General features: G+C 35.5%; 1 protein-coding gene across 8 annotated transcripts in view; it reads left to right on the top strand.

The window, feature by feature from the left end:
- The window catches only part of DOCK3 (dedicator of cytokinesis 3), a 448,733-nt gene that overhangs the window by 80,499 nt on the left and 342,661 nt on the right, over positions 1 to 25,573 (top strand). For all 8 annotated transcript variants that reach the window (XM_087431091.1, XM_087431098.1, XM_087431092.1 and 5 more), the window contains exon 2: positions 20,015 to 20,098. In XM_087431091.1, coding sequence (XP_087287217.1) covers positions 20,015 to 20,098 — 84 coding nt within the window. The remainder of the gene's footprint in view (positions 1 to 20,014; positions 20,099 to 25,573) is intronic.

Raw genomic sequence — 25,573 nt, forward strand, 5'->3', positions numbered from 1 at the left:
TCACCTCACGTCTGTCAGCATGGCTATAATTAACAAGACAGGAAATAACGTGTTGGAGAGGATCTGGAGAGAAGGGAACTCTCGTACACTGCTGGTGGGAGTGCAAACTGGTGCAACCACTATGGAAAACAGTATGGAGATTCCTCAAAAAATCAAGGATAGAACTACCATATGATCCAGCTATTCCACTGTTGGGTATATATCCAAAGAACTTGAAAATACCAATTTGTAAAGGTACACGCACCCCTGTGTTCATTGCAGCATTATTCACAATAGCCAAGACTTGGAAGCAACCTAAGTGCCCATCAAGGGACGAATGGATAAAGAAGATGTGGTATATATACACAATGGAATACTACTCAGCCATAAGAAACGATGAAATCCAGCCATTTGTGACAACATGGATGGACATTGAGGGTATTATGCAAAGTGAAATAACTCAGAGGGAGAAGGTCAAATACCTTATGATTTCCTTCATTAAGTAGTAGATAATAACAACAATAAACAAACACATAGAGATAGAGATTGGATTGGTGGTTACCAGAGGGGAAGGGGGGAGGGAGGAGGGTGAAAGGGATAATTCGGTACATGTGTGTGGTGATGGGGTGTAATTAGTATTTTGGTGGTGAACATGATGTAATCTATGCAGAAATAGAAGCATAATGATGTACACCTGAAATGTTTTACAATGTTATAAACCAATCTTACTGCAATAAACAAAAAATTAAAAAAAAAACATTAGAAAATCTTACAATTTAATTTACTATCTTAATAGTATAAATAAGAAAAATCACAATTTCTATAAATGCGGAAAATACATTTGACAAAATTAAACATCCATTCAAGATAAAAACTGTCAAGAAACTGAGAATAAAAGATAGTTTTGCAATCTGATTAAGGGGCATATGAAAATCCTATACCTAATATACTCTATTGTGACTGGCTCAGTGTTTTCCACCTAAGATCATGATCTACAAAAGTCTAAAGCTGACATCATACATAATGGTGAAACCCTAAACTCTTTCCCCCTAAGATCAGACACAGGCAACAGTGTCCCTTCTCCCTGCTATTCAGTATTGTACTGGTGGTACTAGCCAGTGCAATACAACAGTAAAAAAATAAAGTTTATAAAGATTGGAAAGGAAAAGCTAAAACTCTTTTAAATGCAAACATGATTGTGTATGTACAATTCCCTAAGGAATCTAGGAAAGAAAAGCTACTAGAACTAATAGCTGAATTTAATAAGGCCACAGGCCATAAGGTCAATGTACAAAATCAGTAATATTTTTATGTTAGTGGACAATTATAGATGGAATTATAAAACAACTCCATTTGTATTTAATAGCATTACAAATACCTAGGAACAAAATAAACAATGATATGCAAGACATGCAAACTAAAAAGTATAAAATATTGCAAAGTGATATTAAAGAAAACTTTAACAGATGGAGAGACAAATTTTGTTCATTGGAAGACTGAGTGGTGTTCTCTCCAGGAGATCTCCAAGATGGCAATTCTCTTCAAATTGATATGTAGATTCAGTGCAATCCCAGTCGAAATTTAGGAGACTTTTTTTGAAGAAATTGAGAAGCTCATTTTAAAATTTGTTTTTTTTTTGTGAGGAAGATTGGCCCCTGAGCTAACATCTGTTGCCAATCTTCCTCTTTTTGCTGAGGTGGATTAGCCCTGAGCTAACATCTGTGCTCATCTTCCTCTGTTTTGTATGTGGGATGCTGCCACAGCATGGCTTGATGAGTGGTGCGTAGGTCTGCGCCCGGCATCCGAACCTGCGAACCCTGTGCCGCCGAAGCAGAGTGCATGAACTTAACCACTATGCCACTGGGCTGGTCCCCTGATTTTAAAATTTATATGGAAAGGCAATGGACATAGAATAGTGAAAACAATCTTGAAAAAGAAAAATAACATTGTAGGACTTAGAATACCTGATTTGAAGACTTTGACTATCAAGCTACTATAATTAAGAAAATGTAGTATTGTCATAAGTATAGACATATAGATTAATGAAATTGGATAGAATCCAGAACTAGATCCATGCTTATATTCTCAGTTGATTTTGGCAAATGTGCCAAGTCAATTCATGGTGGAATGGGCAGTCTTTTCAACAAATGATGTGGGAACATCTGGATTTCTGTATGAAAAACAACCTCAACCTTTTCTCAAGGCAAAATTAACTTAAAATGTATCAGAACTAAAACTATTAAATTTCTAGAAGAAAATAAAGAAGAATATCTTTGTGATGTTGGGGTAGACAAAGATTTCCTAAAAAGGACACTAGAGGCACAAACTGTAAAAGGAAAGAAATTTGGTGAAATGTACTTAATCAAAATTAAAAACTTTTGCTTTTTGAGAGACACAGTAAAGAAAACTAAAAGGCAACCACAGTCCTGGAGAAAATGTTTGCAAAACCTTTATACGGCAAATGACTTGTAATCTCAAAACTCAGTAATAATACAATAAAAGAATGGGCAGAAGATTTGAACAGAGCCTTTAGAAAAGAAGGCGTACCAGTGGTCAGTGAGCTGAGCCATTGGTATCGAATCTGTTCATATATGCATCACCCAGTCAGTTTCGGACTTGGGTGAATTGACAAAGTGTGGTATGTCCATAGAAAGGCATACTACTCAATTAAACAGAATGAACTGTTGATACATGCAGCTACTCAAAGGAGTTATGCTGAGGGAAAGAAGTCAGTCAAAAAGGTTGCATACGATATGATTGCATTTTTATGACGTTTCCCAAAAGATAAAACTATAGTGGTGGAGAACAGATTAGTGATTGCCATTGGTAGAGATGGGGAAAGGTACAACTCTAAAGGGATAGCACGAGGGAGTTTTTTTTGGGTGATGGAACTGTTCTGAATGTTGTTTGTGGTGATGGTAACACAAATGTATGCATGTGCTAAGATTCATAGAACTATACACTGAAAAAAATTCCAACTTATAATTTTAAAAATAAAAAATGTAAGTCTAAGATTCAACAGTCTTGTGTGCAGCTCTAATATATTGTACTTCATTAATCTATTCTTCTGTCAGTTAATATTTTTTTTCCCTCTCTTTTGTTACTAAGAACAGTGCTGCTCTGAACCTTCTTGTGTTGCCTCCTGGCATACATGTGTATTTTTTTTTAGGGTATGTGAGTAGGAGAGGAATTGCTGAGTTCTAGCATGTGCACAGTCCAATTTGAGAAGATAATGCCAAATTGTTTTCAGTTTACATTTTTTCTATGGTGTATAAGATACCTGCATGTCTGAAAATGTCTTCATTTTATCCTCTTTATTAATAGTTTAGCTAGGTATAGAATGCTGAGTTAGAAATCATTTTCTTTCAGCATTTTCAAGGTATTGTTCCATTGTCTTCTGGCTTGCAGTGTTAGTATTAAAAAGTCTGTGATTTCTGATCTTTTGGGTACAATCTGTTATTCTATTTGGAAGCTTATTAATAGAACCGTTATTCTGCTCCCAGGGTTCTGGGATTTCACGATATGTTCACAGATTTCTCAATATGTTCCTTAGTGTGGGTTTATTGTCATCCAATATATTGGGTCCTTGGGGGCCCTTTCCATTAACTCTAAATGGATAGTATGAGAAGGCCTGAAGGGTATAAGCCTTGGATACCAGAGTTCTGAGAGCCTGGAGTTGGAAGATGGCTGGAGTTTTTTCTGTGTATGTTCACATAATCCTCCTGTTTTTTGTATTCATCCCCAGTCTACCAGATGTGCCTGGTGTCACCCAATCCAGAGTAAAGATCCATTTACTCTTTCAGAGAATAAACTTCCAGTCATTTTCCTGAGTGGAGGAAAGGGGATACACTGAGATATAGATTGAAAGATTTGAATTTAATGATCTAAATGATGTCTGGACAATTTAAAGTCAGTCTTTTCTTATTTTAGCACTTCTTTGAACTCCCTGCTTCCTTCCTGCCACTTCCAGAGTTGCCCGTTATTGCTAATTCTTGAGCCTGTTAAGGATTTTGAGATGTAAATTGGGTTGGTTCTTTCTACTATTGGTATGAGTTTGTTTTTCTCAGACTTGCCCATCTGTTTTTCAGCTTTTAAAGTTATTTAGGTTTTGTTTCCTTAGCCATTTTCTTCATCCTGTGGGTTACAGTGTTAAAAATAATTTTTTTTCTTAACTGTGGTTTCGGTTAGATTTTAGGAGGGAGTGAAATTAGATGTTTGTGTTTGGCTAGCTTCCTTTGGAATTTGAATTTTTAAATTTTATGTCCTGACTATTTGTTGGAATCGAGAAAGTGATGATTTTTAACTTTCCCAACCTAAGAAACCCAGTAATTCATCAAGGAATTCCTTCTCAGGTGCTGGGAAGCTTCATACTAATACCAGTGGAGTGTAGGGTTTGAAGAGGTTTTCCCCATAAAGAACCACGAAGCCCTATTTTTTGAATGCTTGACTCAGGCATTAAAGATGGAGAGTGGTGGGGCTAGCCCCGTGGCATAGTGATTAAATTCGTGTGCTCTGCTTTGGTGGCCCGGGGTTAGCAGGTTCGGATCCCAGGCATGGACCTACACGTCACTTATCAAGCCATGCTGTGGCAGGCGTCCCATATATAAAATAGAGGAAGATGAGCACGGATGTTAGCCCAGGGCCAATCTTTCTCTTTTTGTGAGGAAGATTGGCCACAGATCTTAGCTCAGGACTAATCTTACTCACCAAAAAAAAAAAAAAAAAAAGATTGAGAGTGCTAAAGGCTTGAAATCTTTTTAGAAATCAATGGCTGTTTTCCATGGACATCAGTGAACTTATTTGCATGATTCTCCAAGAGTGGCCACAGCTTTCATCAAATTCTCAGGCACATTTGTCTGCTTGAGGCATGAAGTTAGGTTTTCAAGTGAAGTGATGTAGGGACTTTATCCTGTTTTCTACCATAGGTGAAGATTAGATTCACCCTTTGAATCCCAACATTTTGTCAGTGTTGGTCTTTTATGCAGTTAGTTACAGTGAGAGACTGTTTGCAAATCACAATAGAAAATTGTAGGTTCTTTGTTTCTGCCTTAAATAATCACTTTATTTTTATTACCTATTTTCAGTTTATCTATTATGCTTAATGAGCCTGGTTTGTGTTAATTTTCTAGCTTTATGACTTAGCATCCCTAGTCTTATACTATTATATTTCAGATCGCATGTATGGTTGCTAGGTTTTTTTTTTTTTAATCTTATTTTTTGTACTTCCAGGCAGAAACAATTCTTGGTAATTATGCTACTGCATAATGACAGTTTTCCAGCTAAATAAACAGCACATTGAGATTGTGTGCCGTGATTATTATATCAACTTTTTGAGTCCTTTTCTTCCACTTGAGGTTTTGGGGGTTTTGTTTAGATTTAGTATAGTAGATTTTTAAATATCCTCTAGCATAGTAGTTTAATATTCATCTCTTGCAGTTTTTTGTATTATCTTGCTGTCTTATTTTCTAGTCGACCTATTGTGGGGAATGGCATAACTGTCCTTTATGCAGAACAGATATATACCGGTGAACTGCACTAAATTAAAATTTTTTTTGGTAGGTTGAAGTCAGTGTACCAATTATCTTTCCCTTTTTAACTGTTTCTATTTCATGTTATTTTTAGACCAGCCAAGTCATTTTGTTGCTCCTCCATTCTCACCTGTCCTTTTCGCATGAGTTACTGTGTCTTTTGCATTGTTCCTCAGTACTTTCCTTCAAACATTTCTACTTTTTAAAATTGAACCACCCATTCCTTAGCACTTCATTCTGTTTTTCTCCTTAGCATTTACTTGATCATCTGACATACCATACTTTTTTTGTATGTGAGGAAGATTAGCCCTGAGCTAACATCTGTCGCCAATCCTCCTCTTTTTGCTGAGGAAGATTGGCCCTGGGCTAACACCCATGCCCATTTTCCTCTACCTTATATGGGACACTGCCACAGCGTGGCTTGACAAGTGGTGCACTGGTCTGTGCCCAGGACCTGAACCTGTGAACTCCGGGCTGCTGAAGCAGAGTGCGTGACCTAACTGCTAGGGCCAGCCCCCATACCATACATTTTTGTTTGTTTATAACTTATCTATTTCCAGAATGTTTAAGCTCCACAAGTGCAATGGTTTTTGTATCTTTTGTTCACTGCTATATCCCCAGAGTAGAAAGTGGGTGGGATATAATAAATATTTGTTGAAAGGATCTCTGCCCATTCATACGCTTCTCTTCCTTCAAAACAAATATAAAGAGAAAGGTTTTGGTTACTACACAGTCCTGGATTTGAATCCTGGTGTTACTTCTTACTAGTTCTGTGACCTAGGGGTGGCTAATTGAACAACCTGGTACCTGTTTCTTTCTCTATATGACTGGCAGTTAAACTCGTTGGATTTAAAGTGAGCCACCTTAGTTCACCATGACTCCTTCTTGAAAAACCACTTTATTGATTTAAAATTGACATACAATAAACACTTATTTAAAGTGTACAATTTGATAAGTTTTGACATATGTATTTACCCTTGACTCCATCCGCTTGATTACCCCCAAAAGTTTCTTTATGCCCATTTTTAATCCCACCCTTTCATTCCTTCTTTCCCGTCTTACCCCTTACCCCATCTTCATACAACCACTGACGTGCTTTCTGTCACTGTAGATTAGTTTACATTTTCTAAAGTTTTATATACATCAGTCATACTGTATGTACTCTTCTTTTGCCTGCTTCTTTTAGCCTAATTATTTTGAGATTTATCTGTGTTGTTGCATGTATCAATAGTTCATTCCTTATTTTTGCCGAATAGTATTGCATTGTTTGGACATACCACAATTTGTTTATCCATTTATCTGTTGATGGACATCTGGGTTGTTTCCAGTTTTTTTCTTTCACTAATGAAGCTACGATGAACACCCATGTGTAGGTCTTGGAATGGTTGTCTTTTTCCTTTTCTCTGGAAATACCTAGGAGTGGAATGGCTGGATTATGTGGCAAATGTGAGCTTAACTTTTTTAGAAACTGCCAAACTTTCTTCCAAAATGACAGTACCATTTTACATTCCCACCAGCAGTATATGAAAATTTCAGTTCTTCCACATCCTGCCAACATTTGGTATGGTCAATCTTTTTAATTCTAGCCGTCTATACATGTGTAGTGGTATCTCATTGTGGCTTTAATTTGCATTTCCTAGTGACTAATGATGTTGAGCATCTTTTTATGTGCCATCTGTTTCTCTTCTTTGGAGTGAATGTTTGAAATCTTTTTGCCCGTTTAAAAATTAGACTCTTACTGTTGGGCTTTTTCCATTGTAGTTGAAGTTTGGAATCATTAATTTATTTAAGCCATGCTTTCGATTGGTCTTAAAATTTCATGCCCCATATCTAGATTTTTCTTTTTATGGTAATAGCTTTAAAGAAAAATTGTGGTAAAATATGCATAACATAAAATTTACCATTTTACATTTTTTGAGTGCATTCATAATGTTGTATAGCCATCACCATTATCTATTTTCAGAACTTTTCATTATCCCAAACAAAACTCTGAACTTGTTAGACAATAACTCTGCATCCCCCCTCCCCCCGCCCCAGTCTAGATATTTCATGTAAGTGGAATCATACAGTACTTGTCATTTTGTGTTTGGCTTATTTCACTTAGCATAATGTTTTCAAAGTTTATCCATGTGTTGTATCATGTATGAAAACTTTATTACTTTTTATGGCTGACTAGTATTCCATGTGTGTATGTGTCTGTGTGACATTTTGTTTATCTACTAATCTGTTGATGGACGCTTAGGTTGTTTCCATCTTTTAGCTGTTGTGAATAACACTGCTATGTACATTGATGTACAAGTGTCTGAGTCCCTGTTTTCAGTTCTTTTTGGTATATACGTAGGAGTATAATTCTTGGATCATGTGGTAATTCTATGTTTAACTTTTTGAGGAACTGCCAAACTGTTTTCTGTAGCAGCTGCACCATTTTATATTCCCACCAGCTATGCACAAGGGTTCCAATTTCTCCACATCTTTGTCAACACTTAGCATTTTCTGTTTTTTTTTTTTTTAAGAAAATAATAGCCATCCTAGTGGGTGTTATGTGGTATCTTGTGGATTTAATTTGCATTCCTCTAATGACTAAGGATGTTGAGCATCTTTTCATGTGCTTATGGTCATTTGCATATCTTCTTTGTTGAAATGTCTGTTAAAGTCTTTTGCCCATTTTTGAATTGGGTTTATTTTTATTTTTGTTGAGCTGTAGCACTTCTTTATATATTCTGTATATTAAAGCCTTTTAAGACATATGATTTGCAAATATTTTCTACCGTTCTGTGCACTGTCTTTTTACTCTCTTATTAGTGTCCTTTGATGCACAAATCTTTTAAATTTGATGAAGCCCAATTTATCTGTTTTCTTTTTTTGTACTTTTGGTGTCGTATCTGAGAAACTGTTGCCAAATCTTATGTCATGAATATTTGCCCCTGTGTTTTCTTCTGAGAGTCTGATAGTTTTAGCTCTTTTATTTAGGTCTTCAATCCATTTTGAGTTTATTTATTTTATTTTATTTTTTTTGTGAGGAAGATTAGCCCTGAGCTAAATCTGTTGCCAGTCCTCCTCTTTTTGCTGAGGAAGACTGGCCCTGGGCTAATGTCTTTGCCCATCTACCTCCATTTTATATGGGATGCCGCCACAGCATGACTTGACAAGCGGTGTGTTGGTGCGCGCCTGGGATCTGAACCCTGGGCCGCTGCAGTGGCGCATGCGCACTTAACCACTGTGCCACCAGGCTGGTCCCCCACTTTGAGTTTATATTTGTATATGGTGTAAGAGAAGGATCCAACTTCATTCTTTTGCATGTGGATATTGTTTTCCCAGCACCGTTTGCTGAACAGTTTATTTTTTTCCCCTGCATTTAATGGTCTTGGCGCTCTTGTTAAAATCTATTGACTATATGTATCAGGATTCATTTCTGGCTCTTAGTTATATTCCATTGATCTATATGTCTATCCTTATGCCAGTACCACAGTGTTTTGATTACTGTAGTTTTGTAGTAAGTTTTGACTCTAGAAAGTGTGAATCATCCAATTTTGTTCTTCTTTTTAAGATTGTTTTGGCTTGTGATTCCATATGATTTTAGGATAGGCTTTTCTATTTTTGCAAAGAATACCTTTGAGATTTTGATAGGGATTGCATTGAATCTATAGATTGCTTTGGGTAGTATTGTCATCTTGACAATATTAATTCTGTCAATCCATGAACACAGGCTGTGTTTCCATTTATTTAGATCTTCTTTAATTTCTCTCAGCAGCACTTTGTAGTTTTCAGTGTACAGGTCTTGTGCTTCTTTGGCTAAATTTAGTCCTAAGTATTTTATTCTTTCTGATGCTGTTGTAAATGGAATTAGGTCACAATCAAGACAAACATCTGCACTGGTCCTTCAGGGATCCACTAGACCATCCAAAATGTGTAACACTGAATTTTTGGAGGACAAGGTCTACACTGCCTGCCCTGGTACCAGGCAGCTGCTCCAGGAATGCAGTCTGCTGCAGTCTGCTATTCCCATTGTGGAGCAGGGGCTGAGGACTGGGCTACAATAGCTGATTTGCGCATGTTGTTCTCCTACCCAGAATCAGTAACCTCTCCCTTCATCCCTTCATACTGAGCACTCCTCTGGTTGTTATAAGTGTTCACTTAGGTTCCAGAGTTGCAAGATAGTTGATTCTGGTTGTTTTTTTCCAGTTTACTGGTTCTTTGAGTGGAGGGACCAACTCGTAGAGCTTCCTACTTTGCCATTGTGTGTGACATTATTCTTATTGTTGGATTTTAAGAGTTTTTAAAAATATATTTGGGATACAAGTCCTTTATCAGATATATGCTTTGTAAAGATTTTCTTTCAGTCTGTGTCTTTTCTTTTCATTCTCTTAACAGTGTCTTTCAAAGAGCAGCAAGTTTTAAATTTTGATGATGTCCAATTTAACATTTTGTCCTTTTATGGATTATGCTTTCAGTGTTTTATCTAAGAAATCTTTGCCTAACCCAAGTTCACAATGATTTTCTCTGACATTGTCTTCTGTAAGCTTTATAGTTTTAGGTTTATATTTAGGTCTATTATCCATTTCAAGTTTTTTTTTTTTTAATATGGTACAAGGTATGGATCTAAGTTTATTTTTTTTCATATGATATCCAGTTGTTCTGGCACCATTTGTTGAATAGGCTATCCTTTTCCCACTGCAGTGTCTTTATATCTTTGTAAAAAACAAACTGTCTGTATATGTGCGAGTTTATTTCTGGACTCATTATTCCGTTCCACTGCTCTCAGTCTGTCTTTACATTAATACCACACTGTTTTGATTATTGTAGCTATATAATAATTGAAATCAGATGGTGTTAGTCTTCCAACTTTTTGCTTTTTCAGAGTTGTTTTGGTTATTCTATATCCTTTCGTTTCTACGTGATTTTAAAAATCAGCTTGTCAGTTTCTACAAAAAACAGATTTTGATTGAGATTGCATTGAATCTACAGATGAATTTGGAGAATATTATTTTAACAATATGAAGTCTTTTGACCAATGAACAATGCATATCTCTTCATTTATTTGGGTTTTCTTTAATTTCTCTCAAATATTTTATAGTTTTTAGTGTACAGATTTTTCACATATTTTGTCCTATTTACCCCTATGTATTTCATATTTTTGATGTTATTTTAAATGGTATTTTTTAAAGTCTCTTTTTCTGCTAGTATATAGAAATGTGATTGATTTTTGTATAATGACCTTTTAACATGTAACCTTACTTATTAATAAACGCACTTATTAGTTCTAGAAACTTTTGGTAGATTCCATTTGATTTTCTATGTAGACAATAATGTCACCTGCACATGAGTTTTACTTCTTCCTTCCTTTCCAGTTAGGATGCTTTTTATTTCTTTTTTTTTTTACCTGACTGTGCTGGCTAGAACCTCTGTACAATCTTCAAAGTGGTAAGAGTAGACATCTTTTCTTTTTCCTGAGCTTAGAGGGAAAGGATTCAGTCTTGTAAAGTTGACTTCTGAAAATTAAACTAGTGAGTTCCCACAGTGGATGTCAGTAACCACTGCTGGGGAAAGCCAAGAGCTTATGTAGGATGCCAAAGGGTTTGGGATGCCCTCTCCAGGGAGCAAAGACTGCAGTGTGGTCAGAACTATGGAAAAGACAACTCCACTGTGGAAAAGAGAACTCCAAAGAGCCAGATGTTGGTAGTGTTTGTGTGATCTTCAAAGAAGAGAGACATGAGTTTTTTGGAACTAAATACACAATCTCTGGAGAATAGTGCTTTTTCTTGGGACGAGGTTGGTGCTTTTAGGCTTTGCATGACTTTGATGAAATAACTCCTCCAGACTCTCCACCCCCTTTCACGTGGTTTCTTGCTTACCAAACTGCCTTCTGAAACACTTGTATTCTGCTACCATACTGCAATACTGCTACAAGTAGTATTGCTTAAATGGGGACATCAGCATCTTGGATGCTGGGAAAGAAAGTTCTACATTAAAAAGTTAATTACTTACTAAAGTTGGTTATTTATTGGGATTGATTATGAGGGATAGATTGGTGTGACTATTATGAGTCAGACGAACTCTCTTGAAATACCTTCTCATTTATTATAATAACTACTGCTGTCTTTTAGGCCTCTTAGAAGACTGCCACCTAGATTTCTTCTGCTGATTCCTTCCTTACTTCCTCCCTTCCCGTCTCCTCCCCTCCTCTTCTCTCCTCTGCTTTCCTTTCTCCTCCCCTCCCTTCCCTCTTTCCCTCCTTCCTTCCTCCCTTCCCCTCCCTCCTTCCCTATGGGATAATGTGTGTGATATGCCTAGGAAAAGTGCTCAAGATGGGAGTAGACCTTCATCAGTTTCTTTATATCAGCACTCACCTCTTCTCTATATAGGCTTTGTGGGTATAGCTTTAAATAGTCTTCTATTATTCCAGATATTTAATTAACCTTTGTTCTGCTTCCATAGCCTAGGACAATTTAACATTTAATGTTTGCATAGCTAAAGATGAAATACTTTTTATCACTTACGTTCTGTTGGAAGTACATTTCTAGTGCGTAGTACAGCACCGAGGAATGGGAATAAGGAATGAAGAATTATGTTTAGGGCAAAGGGGAATTGAAAGAAAAGAAGTAAAACTTATGTTTTTCTTCTCTACCTGGCCTTGTAAATAGCTTCAGAGAATAAGCTTATTTGTAAGTGGGTTTGATTTAAGGCTGGAGTAGCTTATTAAGAATAGATATTTTTATGAATCAATCTATAGTCAATATCTCTTTTTTAAACTTGTTTTTGTTCCTATTTTTCTCAATCCCTAGTGGCTATCACCTCTGACTACCTCTATGAATTAAGCATGGCTCATAGAAAAATCCTATCATAGGGGCTCCTTATCACCCAGTAATTATTCTAAAAAGAAAGGTCGAGAAGTCTATCTAGAAGCAAATTACAGTTAAATTGGTATATTTACGTTCTAGTGAAGATCAGATAAAAGTCTTGGAGCATTTCTGTGAACTTAATCATTCCAGATGTGCTAAGGTGGCATTTACTGACAGTTTTTTCTTTGGAGCCTAGCTCCATAGTTAATTTTCTTATTTCTCTCTCTGTTCTCAATTTATTATACACACGGGCATTTGCCCAATTTCCTATTAGCCCTTAAGGAATATACAGTCTACCTTTTATTTTATTTTATTTTATTTTTTTGTGAGGAAGATCAGCCCTGAGCTAACATCTGCCAATCCTCCTCTTTTTGCTGAGGGAGACTGGCCCTGGGCTGACGTCCATGCCCATCTTCCTCTACTTTATATGGGATGCGGCCACAGCATGGCTTGACAAGCCGTGCAGCGGTGCACACCCGGGATCCGAACCGGCAAACCCCAGGCCGCCGCAGCGGAGCGCGTGCATTTAACCGCTTGCGCCACCAGGCTGGCCCTACAGTCTACGTTTTATTTTATGTTGCAGTGCTTCACTAGCTTTGCATGAGGTAATGCTAAAATAATACTTAATTATCAGTTGGGAAAGAGGGATGGGTTACTTGGGCATTATTCATGGCCAAATTTTGTGTGCCTTAAGCCAAATTTCCTTTGCTATCCATTTACTTTCAGGGTGTGTCACTCCCTTGTCCAGCTGAAGGAAAGCAAATTAATTTCATTATCGGCCCAAACAAAACTTAATTAGGAAGACAGATCTGCCCTAAGAGATCATATGTTGCAAAGCTAAACAAATTATTTTGGTTTGAGCCACATTTTTTTCTTTCTCCTTTCAGTGGTATGGATAATACAAAAATGACTGTTGTTGGGATGGCTTCTCATTTAATGTAATCATTTTAAGATTCACTAAAGTAGTGTAATAATGCTTCAAATGCAAAATATTTTGATACGTTTTTTAACTTAGAAATAAGAAAAAAATAGCATAAACTATGTAAAGGACTCATAATTTTTTTGCGGATTCCTAAAGCAGTACTAGGTGATAATGTAGTATACTTGTTGCATTAAAACATAAAACTATTTTTAAGGTAAAACAGTCCTTGAGGTAACTTTTTCATGTGTCTTTGGACCTGTAACGTGATTGTTTCAGGGGCTTAAAAAGAGTTGACTTTTTATAAGCACTTTTAGTGCAATGGATACATAAGTATTACAGTTCATGTAAATAAATGTTAGTGAAATTCATAGTAGTCCTTCCGTCTTGAGATTATTATGATAGCATGAAATAGCAGCAGTTAATTACATGCACAATAGCAGTAATGAACACACAAGTTCGTTCTTATAATTTGATGGTTTGACATAAACCCCAGTACCAATAAGAATGTTTGTTTTTACTTTTCCTTCCTATATCATAGGGAAGTTGTCAAATGGAAAATGATAATTCATAGGAAGCTTTGTGAATTCTTCGTAAGAAGAGTGTGTTACGTAGTTTTAAAATATACTAGTGAAGAGGTAAAAAATCTATTCAGTGATCATAACGTGGAGGAAGGCAGGGAACAAATATTAAACTACTTCTCATGTAGTGAAATGACCTACAACACTATATAAATTCCTCCCTCCTGTACTTGGTGCTACTTTTGTCACATTTACTTTTCAAAATACTACAAATACGCAACACATTGGTACTATTTTGGCTTTAGACAGAGAGTTGACAAATATTTTCTCTAAAGGATCAGATAGTAAATATTTTAAACTTTATGGGCCAAGAGGCAAGATTGAGGATATTATGTAGGTACTTATAGAACAAGAAAGGAAACAAATTTTCACATATTTTTTGATGAAATTCAAAATATAATAATAATTAAGTACAGTTTTTTAATGAGAATAATAGAATTATTTTTTTTGAATTAACGTTTTGTTTAATTGGTGTGCAATGTTAGTGTTCCCTATGATCAAAATCAGTTGCAAATCTTCATCTGTTAATGATGACCTGTAATGAGATTTTATGTTTTTCATCTTTATAAATACCTTTTCAGACAGATAGGTATTGCCAAATACTGATAGGTATTATCAGTGTTCACCGTAGGTGAATATTTTAATTTGAGAATATTCATCACTTGGAAGGCATTTATGGAATTTATTAGTGTCTTCTCTTGTTATTTGCCATTTAGCATGTCTTTACATTGCAGATTAAAGTACTTCCAACTGATGTAGTTAGGTGGAGGTTCCTCAGTTGCACCATTAAATGGATTTTGAAATATGGAGATTTCCTTTGCAGTTGCATTGAAGTTTAAAAAACTTGGTGGGAACTGTATTTTGAGCTCAGAAATGTATGTGCTGCAAATTTGAGTGAGAATGGAGATCTTCTTATTTTAACTTTTGACAGTATGGGAAGTGTATAAAGCAGCTTGACGTCAGTTGTGATTCAAGTTGACATTGAAATGACTTTACTGTAGGTATAAGTTTCACAAATAAGCATGGCTTTAAGTTGCATTCATTAAGAAACATCATCAAGACTGAAGTAAAAGCTAATTTCCAAAGCCATTTATTATTTGATCATAGTAGTTGAGGGCAGTTGTCCTTCAGAAAAATTGCAATAAAACGACGACTACTAAGCCATCTTGCTGCTGTGGACTTGAGCAAGTCAGGATATTCAGCTTCTGTTTCTCATGACCATCTTCACTTCCTTGAATTTTTAAGTCCATGAGAGCAAATGAAGTTCTTTTGTTGACTAATGGTAGACTTACACGTGAAAGAGTCATATAATTTCTGCAGAGTACTTGCTGATGAATAATACACTGAATAACCATCGATTTTCACAAGCTTAGTAAATTTGTCCGACTAAACTCTTTCTTGCTCCATATATATTTTCACCACTATTAGTTATAATGCATCTTAGTAGATTTCACTTCAGATTGTACTGAGTTAGTGTTGTCTCAATTTGTTCAGTCATGTTGGACTTGGCATTGACTCCTTGAATATAACTGAGCAGTATCAGTAACATCTGTTAACTTATCGAGAGTCAAGGAAAACCACTTAGAGTCCTTTGCCTTTTAGAAAGAAGTGTACAATTCAGTAGTTTTAGTATGTTCAGAAGGTTGTGTAACCATCACCACTATCTAATTCCAGAATATTGTCATCACTCCATAAAGAATCCCTGTACCCAGTAGTAGTCACTTCTGCCAATCCCCTCTCCCCTCCAGGATATGGCAACCACTAATCTACTGTGTCCATGGATTTGCCTATTCTGGACATTTCATATAAATGGAATCATTCAATAAGTGGCCTTTTGTGTCTGACTTCTTTAACTTAGCATGGATTTTTACGCTTCATCCATGTTGTAGCGTGTATCAGTGTTTTATTCTCTTTGGATGAATAATATTCCATTGTATGCATAGACCACGTTTTGCTTTTCCATTCATCAGTTGATGGATATGTGGATTATTTTTGCTTTTTGGCTATTTTGAATTCTGTTATTGAACATTTGTGTATAAGTTTTTGTGTGAGCATCTATTTTCAGTTCTCTTGGGGTGTATACCTAGGAGTGGTAATGCTGGCTCATATGATAATTGTATGCTTTTTGAGGAACTGCCAAACTATTTTCACAGCAGCTTCATCATTTTACATTTCTACTAGCAATATGTCCCCACATTTTTGTTATCAGTCTTCTTGATTATAGCCATCCTGCTTGGTGTGAAGTGGTATCTTGTGGTTTTTTATCAGCACTTCAGTAATGACTAATGATGTTGAGTGTCTTTTCGTGTGCTTATTGGCCATTTGTACATCTTCTTTAGAGAAATGTCTGTTCAGATCCTTAGTCCATTTTAAAATTGGGTTATTTGTTTTTTTATCATTGAGTTGTAAAAGTTCTTTATATATATTCTGGATGCAAACCCCTTATGAGATATGATTTGCAAATGTTTTCTCCCATTCCCTGGATTGTCTTTTTCACTTTCTTGATGGTGTCCTTTGCAGCACAAAAGTTTTTAAGTTTGATGAAGTCCAGTTTATTTATTCTTTCTTTTGTTGATTATGATTTTGGTGTCATAAATAAGAAACCATTGACTAATTTAAGGTCATGAAGATTTACTTCTATATTTTAAGAATTTTATAGTTTAGCTCTTACATTGTCTTTGATCCATTTTGAGGTAAAATTCACATATATTGAATTGCAGAAATCTTAGTTGTACAGTTTTGACTGCAGTATACACTTATGTAACCCACTCTCAAATACAATTTATATCTTTCTAGAACGTCCTTTTTGTACTTACCCAATCAAATCCCTATTCCTCTGGAGGCAAGTAGTGTTCTGATTTTATTCACCTTAGATTAATTTAGCCTTTTCTAGATCTTTTTGTAAATGGAATTACGTAGTATGTATACTTTTGCATCTAACTTCTTTTGCTCAGCATAATGATTGTGATATTCACCCACTGTGTTACTTGTATCAGTTGATCTTTATTTTTTATTGCTAAGTAGTATTACGTTGTATGAATGTTGCATGTTTTATTTGTGCTCTTCTTGATGAACAGTTGGGTTGTTTCCAGTTCTGAGCTGTTGTGAATCAAGTTGCTGTGAACATTCTTGTAGAAGTCTTTTTTTTAAAGTTAACCTGGCTAGGAGGTTATCAGTCTTTTCAAAGAACCAGTTTTTGGTTTCATTGTTTCCCCCCCCCCCCCCCCGTTGTTTGATCTTTTTTTATTTCACTGATTTTAGCTCTTCGCTTTTTCATTTTGTCTCTTCTTTATTCTCATTCTTTGAATTTAAATTGCTTCTTTTCTAGTTTCTTAAGGTGGGATCTTAGATAATTGATTTGAGATTTTTCTTTTTTTCTAATGTAAGCATCTTTTTATCAACTTTGGAAAATTATTACCCATTACGTCTTCTAATATTTCTTCTGTTTTATTCTCTCTCTTCTCTCCTCTGGGACTCCAATTATACATGGATTGGAGATGTCTGTTAGCCCACATGTCTCTTATGATATATTTTTTTATTTTATTCTTTTTTATAGTTCTGTAGTTTAGTTTGGGTAATTTCTATTGTCCTATCTTTGAGTTCACTCATACTTTCTTCAGATCTATTCATTCTCTTGTTAAGCCCATCCAATGAATATGAAATTTATGATATTTTAATTTTCAGTTCTAAATTTTCACTTAGGTCTTTTTTTGTTTTGACAATTCAAGTGTTTTTGAAATTTAAATTTCACTCTGTTTTTTATGGTGTGAGATGAAAACAAGAATCACATAAGTAAGTTTTAAATTTTCATGTACTTTATCATTTACATCAAACACTAATGAAAGCTTAGTGAATAGTTTTCAGATGTGTAACCACTGTAATTAAAATAAGAAGTTCTTTGCTTTGGTTTAGCGATTTTTCTATATAATTTAATATATTAATACACCTGTCTTTGGTTGGGAATGCTTAGAATCTAATGGTCAATTTGGGGAGAATCTATATCTTTATACTATTGAGTCTTGCAGTCCATTAATATGATGTATACCTTTGTTTATTAGGCTTTTTTTTTGCTGAGGAAGAGTCACCCTGAGCTAACATCTATTGCTAATCTTCCTCTTTTTTTGCTTGAGGAAGATTCGCCCTGAGATAACATCTGTGCCAATCTTCTTGTATTTTGTATGTGGGTTGCCTCTACAGCATGGCTGCTGAGTGGTGTAGGTCCATGCCTGGGAACCAAACCTGGGCCATTTAAGCAGAGCATGCCAAACTTAACCACTAGGCCACGGGGCTGGCCCCTATTAGGCTTTTAATATCTCTACTGTCTTGTAGTTTTCTATATAGAGTTCTTCCATGTATGTCTTAGATTCATTTATAGTTACTTGGCATTTTTTGTTGCTGTTATAAATGGTATATTTCTAAAATATTTCATTTTCTTTCTAATTGTTTGTTCCTATATAGACTTAAAAAAATTCTCCTTGTATCTAGTGACCTTGCTACATTCACATATCCTCTGTAATAGTTTATGTCTAGGTTCTTTTGGATTTTTTTGTGTACATATTCAGACCTGCAGATATGACACTTTTATTTCTTTGTTTCTAATCATTATACCTTTTATTTCTTTTTCTGCTTTATTTGCACTGCTGGCCCTTCAGTGCAATGTTGAATAGAAATGGTAGTGGACATCCTCTTCTTGTTCCTAACCTTAGTGATAAAATAAATGTTCAGTATTTCACCAATATGTATGATGTTTGCTATAGATACATTGTACATAACCTTTATCAGATAAAAGAAGTTCTCTTCTATTCTTAGTTTGTTAAGAATTTTAGTTATGAGTGGATATTCAATTTTATCAAATGCCTTTTTTGCGTTTATAGAGATGATCACATGATTTTTTCCTTCATTGATTTTCTAATAGTAAACCAATCTTACGTTCCTGGAATGAACCCAAGTTGGTCATGATGTCTCATTCTTTTTATGTATAGTTGGATTTGATTTGTTTTTTATTTTTTAAAAAAGATTTTTGCATCTATGATCTTGAGAGAGATTGGACTGTAATTTTCCTTTCTTATAATGTTCTTGTCAGGTTTTATCATCATGCTGAATTCAAAATGAATCCCCTTTTCCTTATTTTCTGGAAGAGTTTATTTGTGATTGGTGTTATTTCTTCCTCAAATGTTTGGAAAATTCACTGGTAAAGTAATCAGGATCTGGTATTTCATTCGTGGGAAGATTTTAATTACAGATTCACTTTAATAGATATAGGACTATTCAAGTTTTTAACTTCTCTGTCAGTTTTCGTAAGTTTTATCTTTCTATAAATTTGCCCATCTATTCTAAATGTTCAAATCTGTTGGTATAAAGTTTTTTGTAATGTTCTTTATACATCACTTAATTATTAATTACATTAATGTTTTTAATGTTTTGATTGCTGATATTGATAATTTGTACCTTTACTCTTTTTTTCCTGATCAGTTTTGCCTAGGTGTCTATCAGTGTTAGTGTTTTCAAAGAACCAATTTTAGATTATAAGGCTTGTTATGTGGTGTTGTAAGTCCTTTAAGATTGGCAAGAGGGTTCTTGGTCCTTTGTAGTCTTATATAAATTTTGAAATCAATTTATTAATTTTCTATAAAAATGACATGAGATTTTGATTGATATCTATGGATTTTCTCTGTTGTATATTAGCTTTTTATTTCATTAATTTCTGTTTCCATTTTTATTATGGGGATTCTGTTTCTCAAAGCATGATCATATGTTTTTGGTGATTCTTTATAAAAAAATACCTATTTGTTTGTTTATAGTAGATAAGAGGCTTCCAATGTTAATTTTTTCTTAACCAATTCATACATATTTGCCCAAAAAAGACATGTGAACACAGGTCACGCTGAGGGAAAGAGAGACTTTGTTTACACAGATGTTTTCACCCACATGCACACACCACTTAGGAATAGTAATTTTACCAAAATGTACTTCAGTGTCCCGAACTACTTAATATTACCTTTCAAAATGTAGATTAACCAAGTTGAAAGGGGCTTACGTATTTGAAAGATGAATTAGTGAAGAAGGGAGATTATATATTTTAGAAAATTTAGTGCTTAATTTCAGTGACACTGACCCTGCCTCAGTATTTAAAAATGCTAATTGATGTGTTTATCCTTATTTTTCTAGTGATATGCAGCTTTCGGGGATCTGTCCCTCAAGGGTTGGTCTTAGAAATAGGAGAAACAGTCCAGATCCTTGAAAAATGTGAAGGTAAGTATGGACCTATAAACACACCAATGGTGATAATTTGGGGCAGTATTATATACATTTATTTTGTAGTAATAGATTATAAGCAATCATCTTGAAGCCATAGTTAACAACATTATGGTATACTGTTATAAAACCCTTCCTGATCTGTGTTCATCCTAAAGGTATGAGCTATTTTGGCTCTAATCTAATAGCAACAATTAAGTAACTCATTGTTGACTGTCAGAACATGATTTTTATATACTACGTCAAATGATTATTTTTGGTTTCCTACCGTCAAATAAATAATCTTCCACCCAAGCTTAGCTGCATTTGAATAGAATTGAATTGTAATCAGTTTATTTGTATGTTTCTGTCTGATTGGCTGGGCATGATCAGTCATAATTAAATCAAGGCAGTAATATATGCTCAAATGCAGTTTGGCTTGACTGCTGTTCTCTTCTGAGACATATGTGGGTATTTCTGCTATAACATTTATGCATTATTGAAAAATATCACACTCTTCAAAATCATGCACTCAAATCAACAAGAAATATGGGAAAAATTAAGTTAGGGAGAAATCACACAAAATCAGAGCATTGACAAAAACAAAATTGATACTGTGGGAAATAACCTGGGCAGCCTAGGCTAGCAGTTCAGCATGACTAGAAGCCATCTCAAAGTATATAACAGAGTGGAAGTGTTGCTGTGTAGTCATGAAGACAATGCACATGAGCTCTGATCTGATTGGCTACTGTTAAGATGGGTATGGGAGTAAGGCAACCTGCCATAACCCAGGAATCATATAAGTTTGGGAGTACACTTTCTGGAAAGAGAGCTCTTGTCTAGCACTCATTTAAAATTTTCTTAACATAGAAATATAAATCAACACCCCTTCATGATAAAAACTCTTACTAAAATAAGAATAGAAGGGCATTTTCTTAATCTGATAAAGGATATCTACTAAAAAGCCTACAGCAAACATCATATTCAGTTGTGAAATATTGAAAGATTTCCCACTGAGATCTCAAAATGAGAACTGCTGTCACCACATCTATAGAACATTGTACTGGCAGTACTAGCTAGCACAGCAAGGTAAGAAAAATAAAATACATAAGGAATGGAAAGATAAAATAGAAACAATCATTTGTAGATAATATAAATGTTATGTAGAACATCCACTAGAATCTATAGAAAAAACTATGAGAATAAATAAGGGAATTTAGCAAGCTTGATGGCCACAATGTCAGTATTTTAAATATACATTATTTTTCTAGGTGTTTATAACAAAGAATTAGGAAATAAATTAAAGAAACAATGCTATTTATATAGTGTCCCAAACATCAAATGCGTAGAAGTAAATCTAATGAAAGAAATCGATGTTAAAAACTACAAATATATTATTGATAGAAATAAAGAAAATCTAAAGAAATGTAAAGATTTACCATGTTTATGGATTGAAAGACTTACTGTCAAGAGATGTCAGTTTTCCCCAAATTGATCTAGGTTTAATGCAATCCCAATAAAAATCCACTAGGTTTTGTTTTTTGTTTTTTGTTTTGGAAATTGAACAGCTGATTCTAACATGTATATGAAAATGCAAAAGATTACAAAGAGCCAAGACACTTGTGAAGAAGATAATCAAACTGGAGAATTTCTACTACCAGATATCAAGATTTATTATAAATTAAGACATTGTGGTTTGGGGGCAAAGACAGAATAATGAAATAGAATAGAGGGTCGAGAAGCAGACTATCATGTATATCATCCAGTGATATATGAAAAATGTGATATTGCAGTGCAGTGGGGGAAATGATGTTCTTTACAGTAGGTGATGCTGGGCCAGTTGGAATGAAAAATGATGGCCTATTCAATAAATGGTATTGGGTCAATATTGAAAGCAATGAATCTTGATCCTTACCTCACAGCATATACCCCAGATTCCAGATGGATGGTAGATATCAACATGAAATGTAAAACAATAATACACCTTGAAAGAAGCATAGGAAAATATTCTTCTTGACCTTGGGGTAGCCAGAGATCTTTTATAAGGATCCGTAAAGCACTAACCATTAAGGAAAAGATTGATAAGTTGTACTTTATTAAAATGAAGATCTCTTGTTCAAAAGATATCAAGGAGAGGGAAAGGGCAAGTTCCAGAGTGAGAGATATTTGGCAAACAACTTGTATTTAGAATATATAAAGAACTACTACAAATCAGAAATAAGACAGTCCAATATAAAAATGGGCAGAAGGCTTGAATAGGTTCCTCACAAAATAGATATTCTGATGGCTCATAAACATATGGAGAGGTGTTTAATCTCAGTCATCAGCAAATGCAAATTAAAACCACAATGAGATACCACCACACAGCCATTAGAATGACTAAAATTCAAAACAGTGACAATATCAAGTGCTGATGAGGATGTGGAACAACTGATACTCTCATAATACTGCTGATGGGAGAGAAAATGGGATAATCACTTTGGAAAACTCTCTGGCACTATTTACTAAAGAAGAATGTATATGTACCTTACGATCCAGCAGTTCTACTCATAATCCAACAGCAAAATACATGTATAAAATGTTAGTAGCAGCTTTATTTGTAATTGCTGCAAACTGGAAACAACCAAAATGTTCATCAGCAGTAGAATGGATAATTGTGGTATATTTGTATAATTGAATGTGATACAGAAAGAAAAACGAATGAATTGTTGCTACACACAGCAGTACAGGTGAATATCACAGACACACTTTTGAGAGAAGCAGCCAGATGTAAGTGTTTATACTGTTATGGTTCCATGTACATAAAGTGCAGAACCAGGTAAAACTCACTGCTGGTGATATTAGTCAAAATAGTGGTTAGATAACCACTCTCATATTTGGCTTCTATTGCTAAGAGTGTATCTGTGATATTGTATGTAGTAACAATTCATCCATTTTCCTTTCTGTATTACATTCAATTTAAGGGTGTGTGTGTGTGTGTGTGTGTTAGTGACTGGAAGAGACACGAGTGGCTTTTGGGATGCTGCTAATATTTTATTTATCTGAGTGGTGGGCGTACAGGTGTATACTCTTTGAAAATTTATTTAGCTGTAGACCAATGATTTGCATACTTATGGATGTTACATATCAATAAAAAATTTACTTAAGAAAATGAAAGAACTTTAAAAAATTGATAAAAGTATAAAGATGCAACAACATAGATGAATCTAAAAATATTGTTGAACAAAAGGGCCAGATATAAAAGATTACAATCTGTATGATTCCATTTATATGAAATTCAAGAACGAGCAACACTACAAATCTGTTGGGATAGAAATCAGAATAGTGGTTGCCTCTGGGAGAAGATTGACTGGAAAGAGGCATGAGGGAACTGTCAGGGTGATTGAAAAGTTCTGCCTTAAAGAAATATGTGTTACATGGGTGTTACGTTTGTCAGTGTTCATAGAACTGTACATTCATGATCTGTGCATTTCACTGTATGTAAGTTATGCATCAATGAAATGGAGTGATGTTAAAAAAGGTTGAAAATCAAGCCGCAGACTGGAATTTTTTTACAATAATATAACTGACAAAGATAAACAACCAGAATATAAAAGAACTCTTTTTTTGTGTGTGTGTGAGGAAGATTGGCCCTGAGCTAATATCTGCCAATCCTCCTCTTTTTGCTGAGGAAGACTGGCCCTGGGCTAACATCCATGCCCACCTTCCTCCACTTTATATGGGACGCCGCCACAGCATGGCTTGACAAGCAGTGCCCCGGTGCGCGCCTGGGATCCGAACCAGCGAACCCTGGGCTGCCGTAGCGGAGCGCACGCACTTAACCGCTTGTGCCACTGGGCCGGCCACAAAAGAACTCTTATAAAGCAATAAAAATAAGTAACAGGTGAATAGAAAAATGAACAAAAATATGATCAGGGACTTCACAGAAATGCTCAATCTGGTCAGCAGTCAAGGAATAGTATGTTAAAACCAGAATGATGATAAATGCCACACATATTGGTTTGAGAAGACTAAAATGTCTGACATATCCAGATGTTGGCACAAATATGTTTCAGTGGGAATTCTTATACACTGCTGATATCTTAAGTTAGATGTGCATTTCCTGTGACCTAGCAGTTTGACTCCTAAGCTTATACCTTAAAGAAGTGTTTTTTAAGCTATCCTTATCAAATTGTTATGGGGTTACAAATTCCATTTAGTGGCTCACAGTCAGCATTAATAAAAAAGAATAGAATAAAAAATATCAAAAGTATATTGCTGTATCAGTCATGATCCAATCAGAAGAGAGAAATCACACTAATAATTTGAATAGGGAATATTTAATATAAATAATTGTTAATAGTAAAAAGTGTTAGCTACTAAAAAGGGTAAAAGAAGATTCAAAGGGATATAGAAGTAGCAAATGCAGAAATCAACTGCTGAGCCGGCCCGTGGCTTAGCGGTTAAGTGCACATGCTCTGCTGCTGGCGGCCCTGGTTCAGATCTCGGGCGCGCACCGACGCACCGCTTCTCCGGCCATGCTGAGGCCGCGTCCCACATACAGCAACTAGAAGGATGTGCAGCTATGATATACAACTATCTATTGGGGCTTTGGGGGAAAATAAAAAATAAATAAAATCATTAAAAAAAAAATAGAAATCAACTGCTACTTCTAGGGCTGAGGAAAAGCCGACAAGGGAGAAACTAAGAATTTAAAAGGATACCTCCCCGCCTCGAGGCTAAGATTCAGACCTCTTTCAAAAGGGCATGGCCCGCTGGAGGAATTTGTAGCCTGCCCATGGTGAAGAAACTTGCCAGAGGGTATGGATTGGAGTTGGTCTATAGGAGCAACCTGCTGGGTAGCAGAAAAATTTATGGAAAAGCATGAGTGAGCCAGAGCTGGTCCATAGGTGTGACTCCTCAGGTGGTGGAGAAATTTGCAAAGAATAAGAGCCATAACTTGTCTGTGAAGGTGGCTGAGGTAAGCACTACTGGACCTCCAACATGCCAATCAGCTGGCTAGGGTACTGACAGTAAAACAACAGCACACTAGAACCAAGAAGGGAAGCCCCTTTTTCCTGCTTTGGCCTTGCAGTGTCTCATTAGTACCTTCTACTGCAAAGCCTAACACTGAGCTGGCAAAGGAGAAATGTTTATACAGTTTGTATTAGTCTGGGTTTTCCAGAGAAACAGAACCAATATAAGTCTATGTATATAAATAAAGATTTATTATAAAGAATTGACTGGCATGGTTATGGAGGCTGAGAAGTCTCAGGGTCTGTGGTTGGCAATTTGGAGACCCAGGAGAGCCAACGGTAGAGTTCCAGTTCGACTCTGAAAACCGAGAACCGGAAGAGCTGATGGTGTAAGTTCCAGACTGAGGCCAAGTGTGAAGGCGGGAGAAGACCATTGTCCCAGCTTGAAGACAGGCAGAGAGCAAAATCTCTCTTAATCCACCTGTTTGTTCTATTCAGGCCTTCAGTGGATTGGATGAGTCCCACCCACATTGGGAAA

Source organism: Ceratotherium simum, chromosome 5 (genome assembly GCF_057802395.1).
Source record: "Ceratotherium simum simum isolate JZ-2026a chromosome 5, ASM5780239v1, whole genome shotgun sequence".
In the NCBI taxonomy this organism is placed as follows: Eukaryota; Metazoa; Chordata; class Mammalia; order Perissodactyla; family Rhinocerotidae; genus Ceratotherium; species Ceratotherium simum.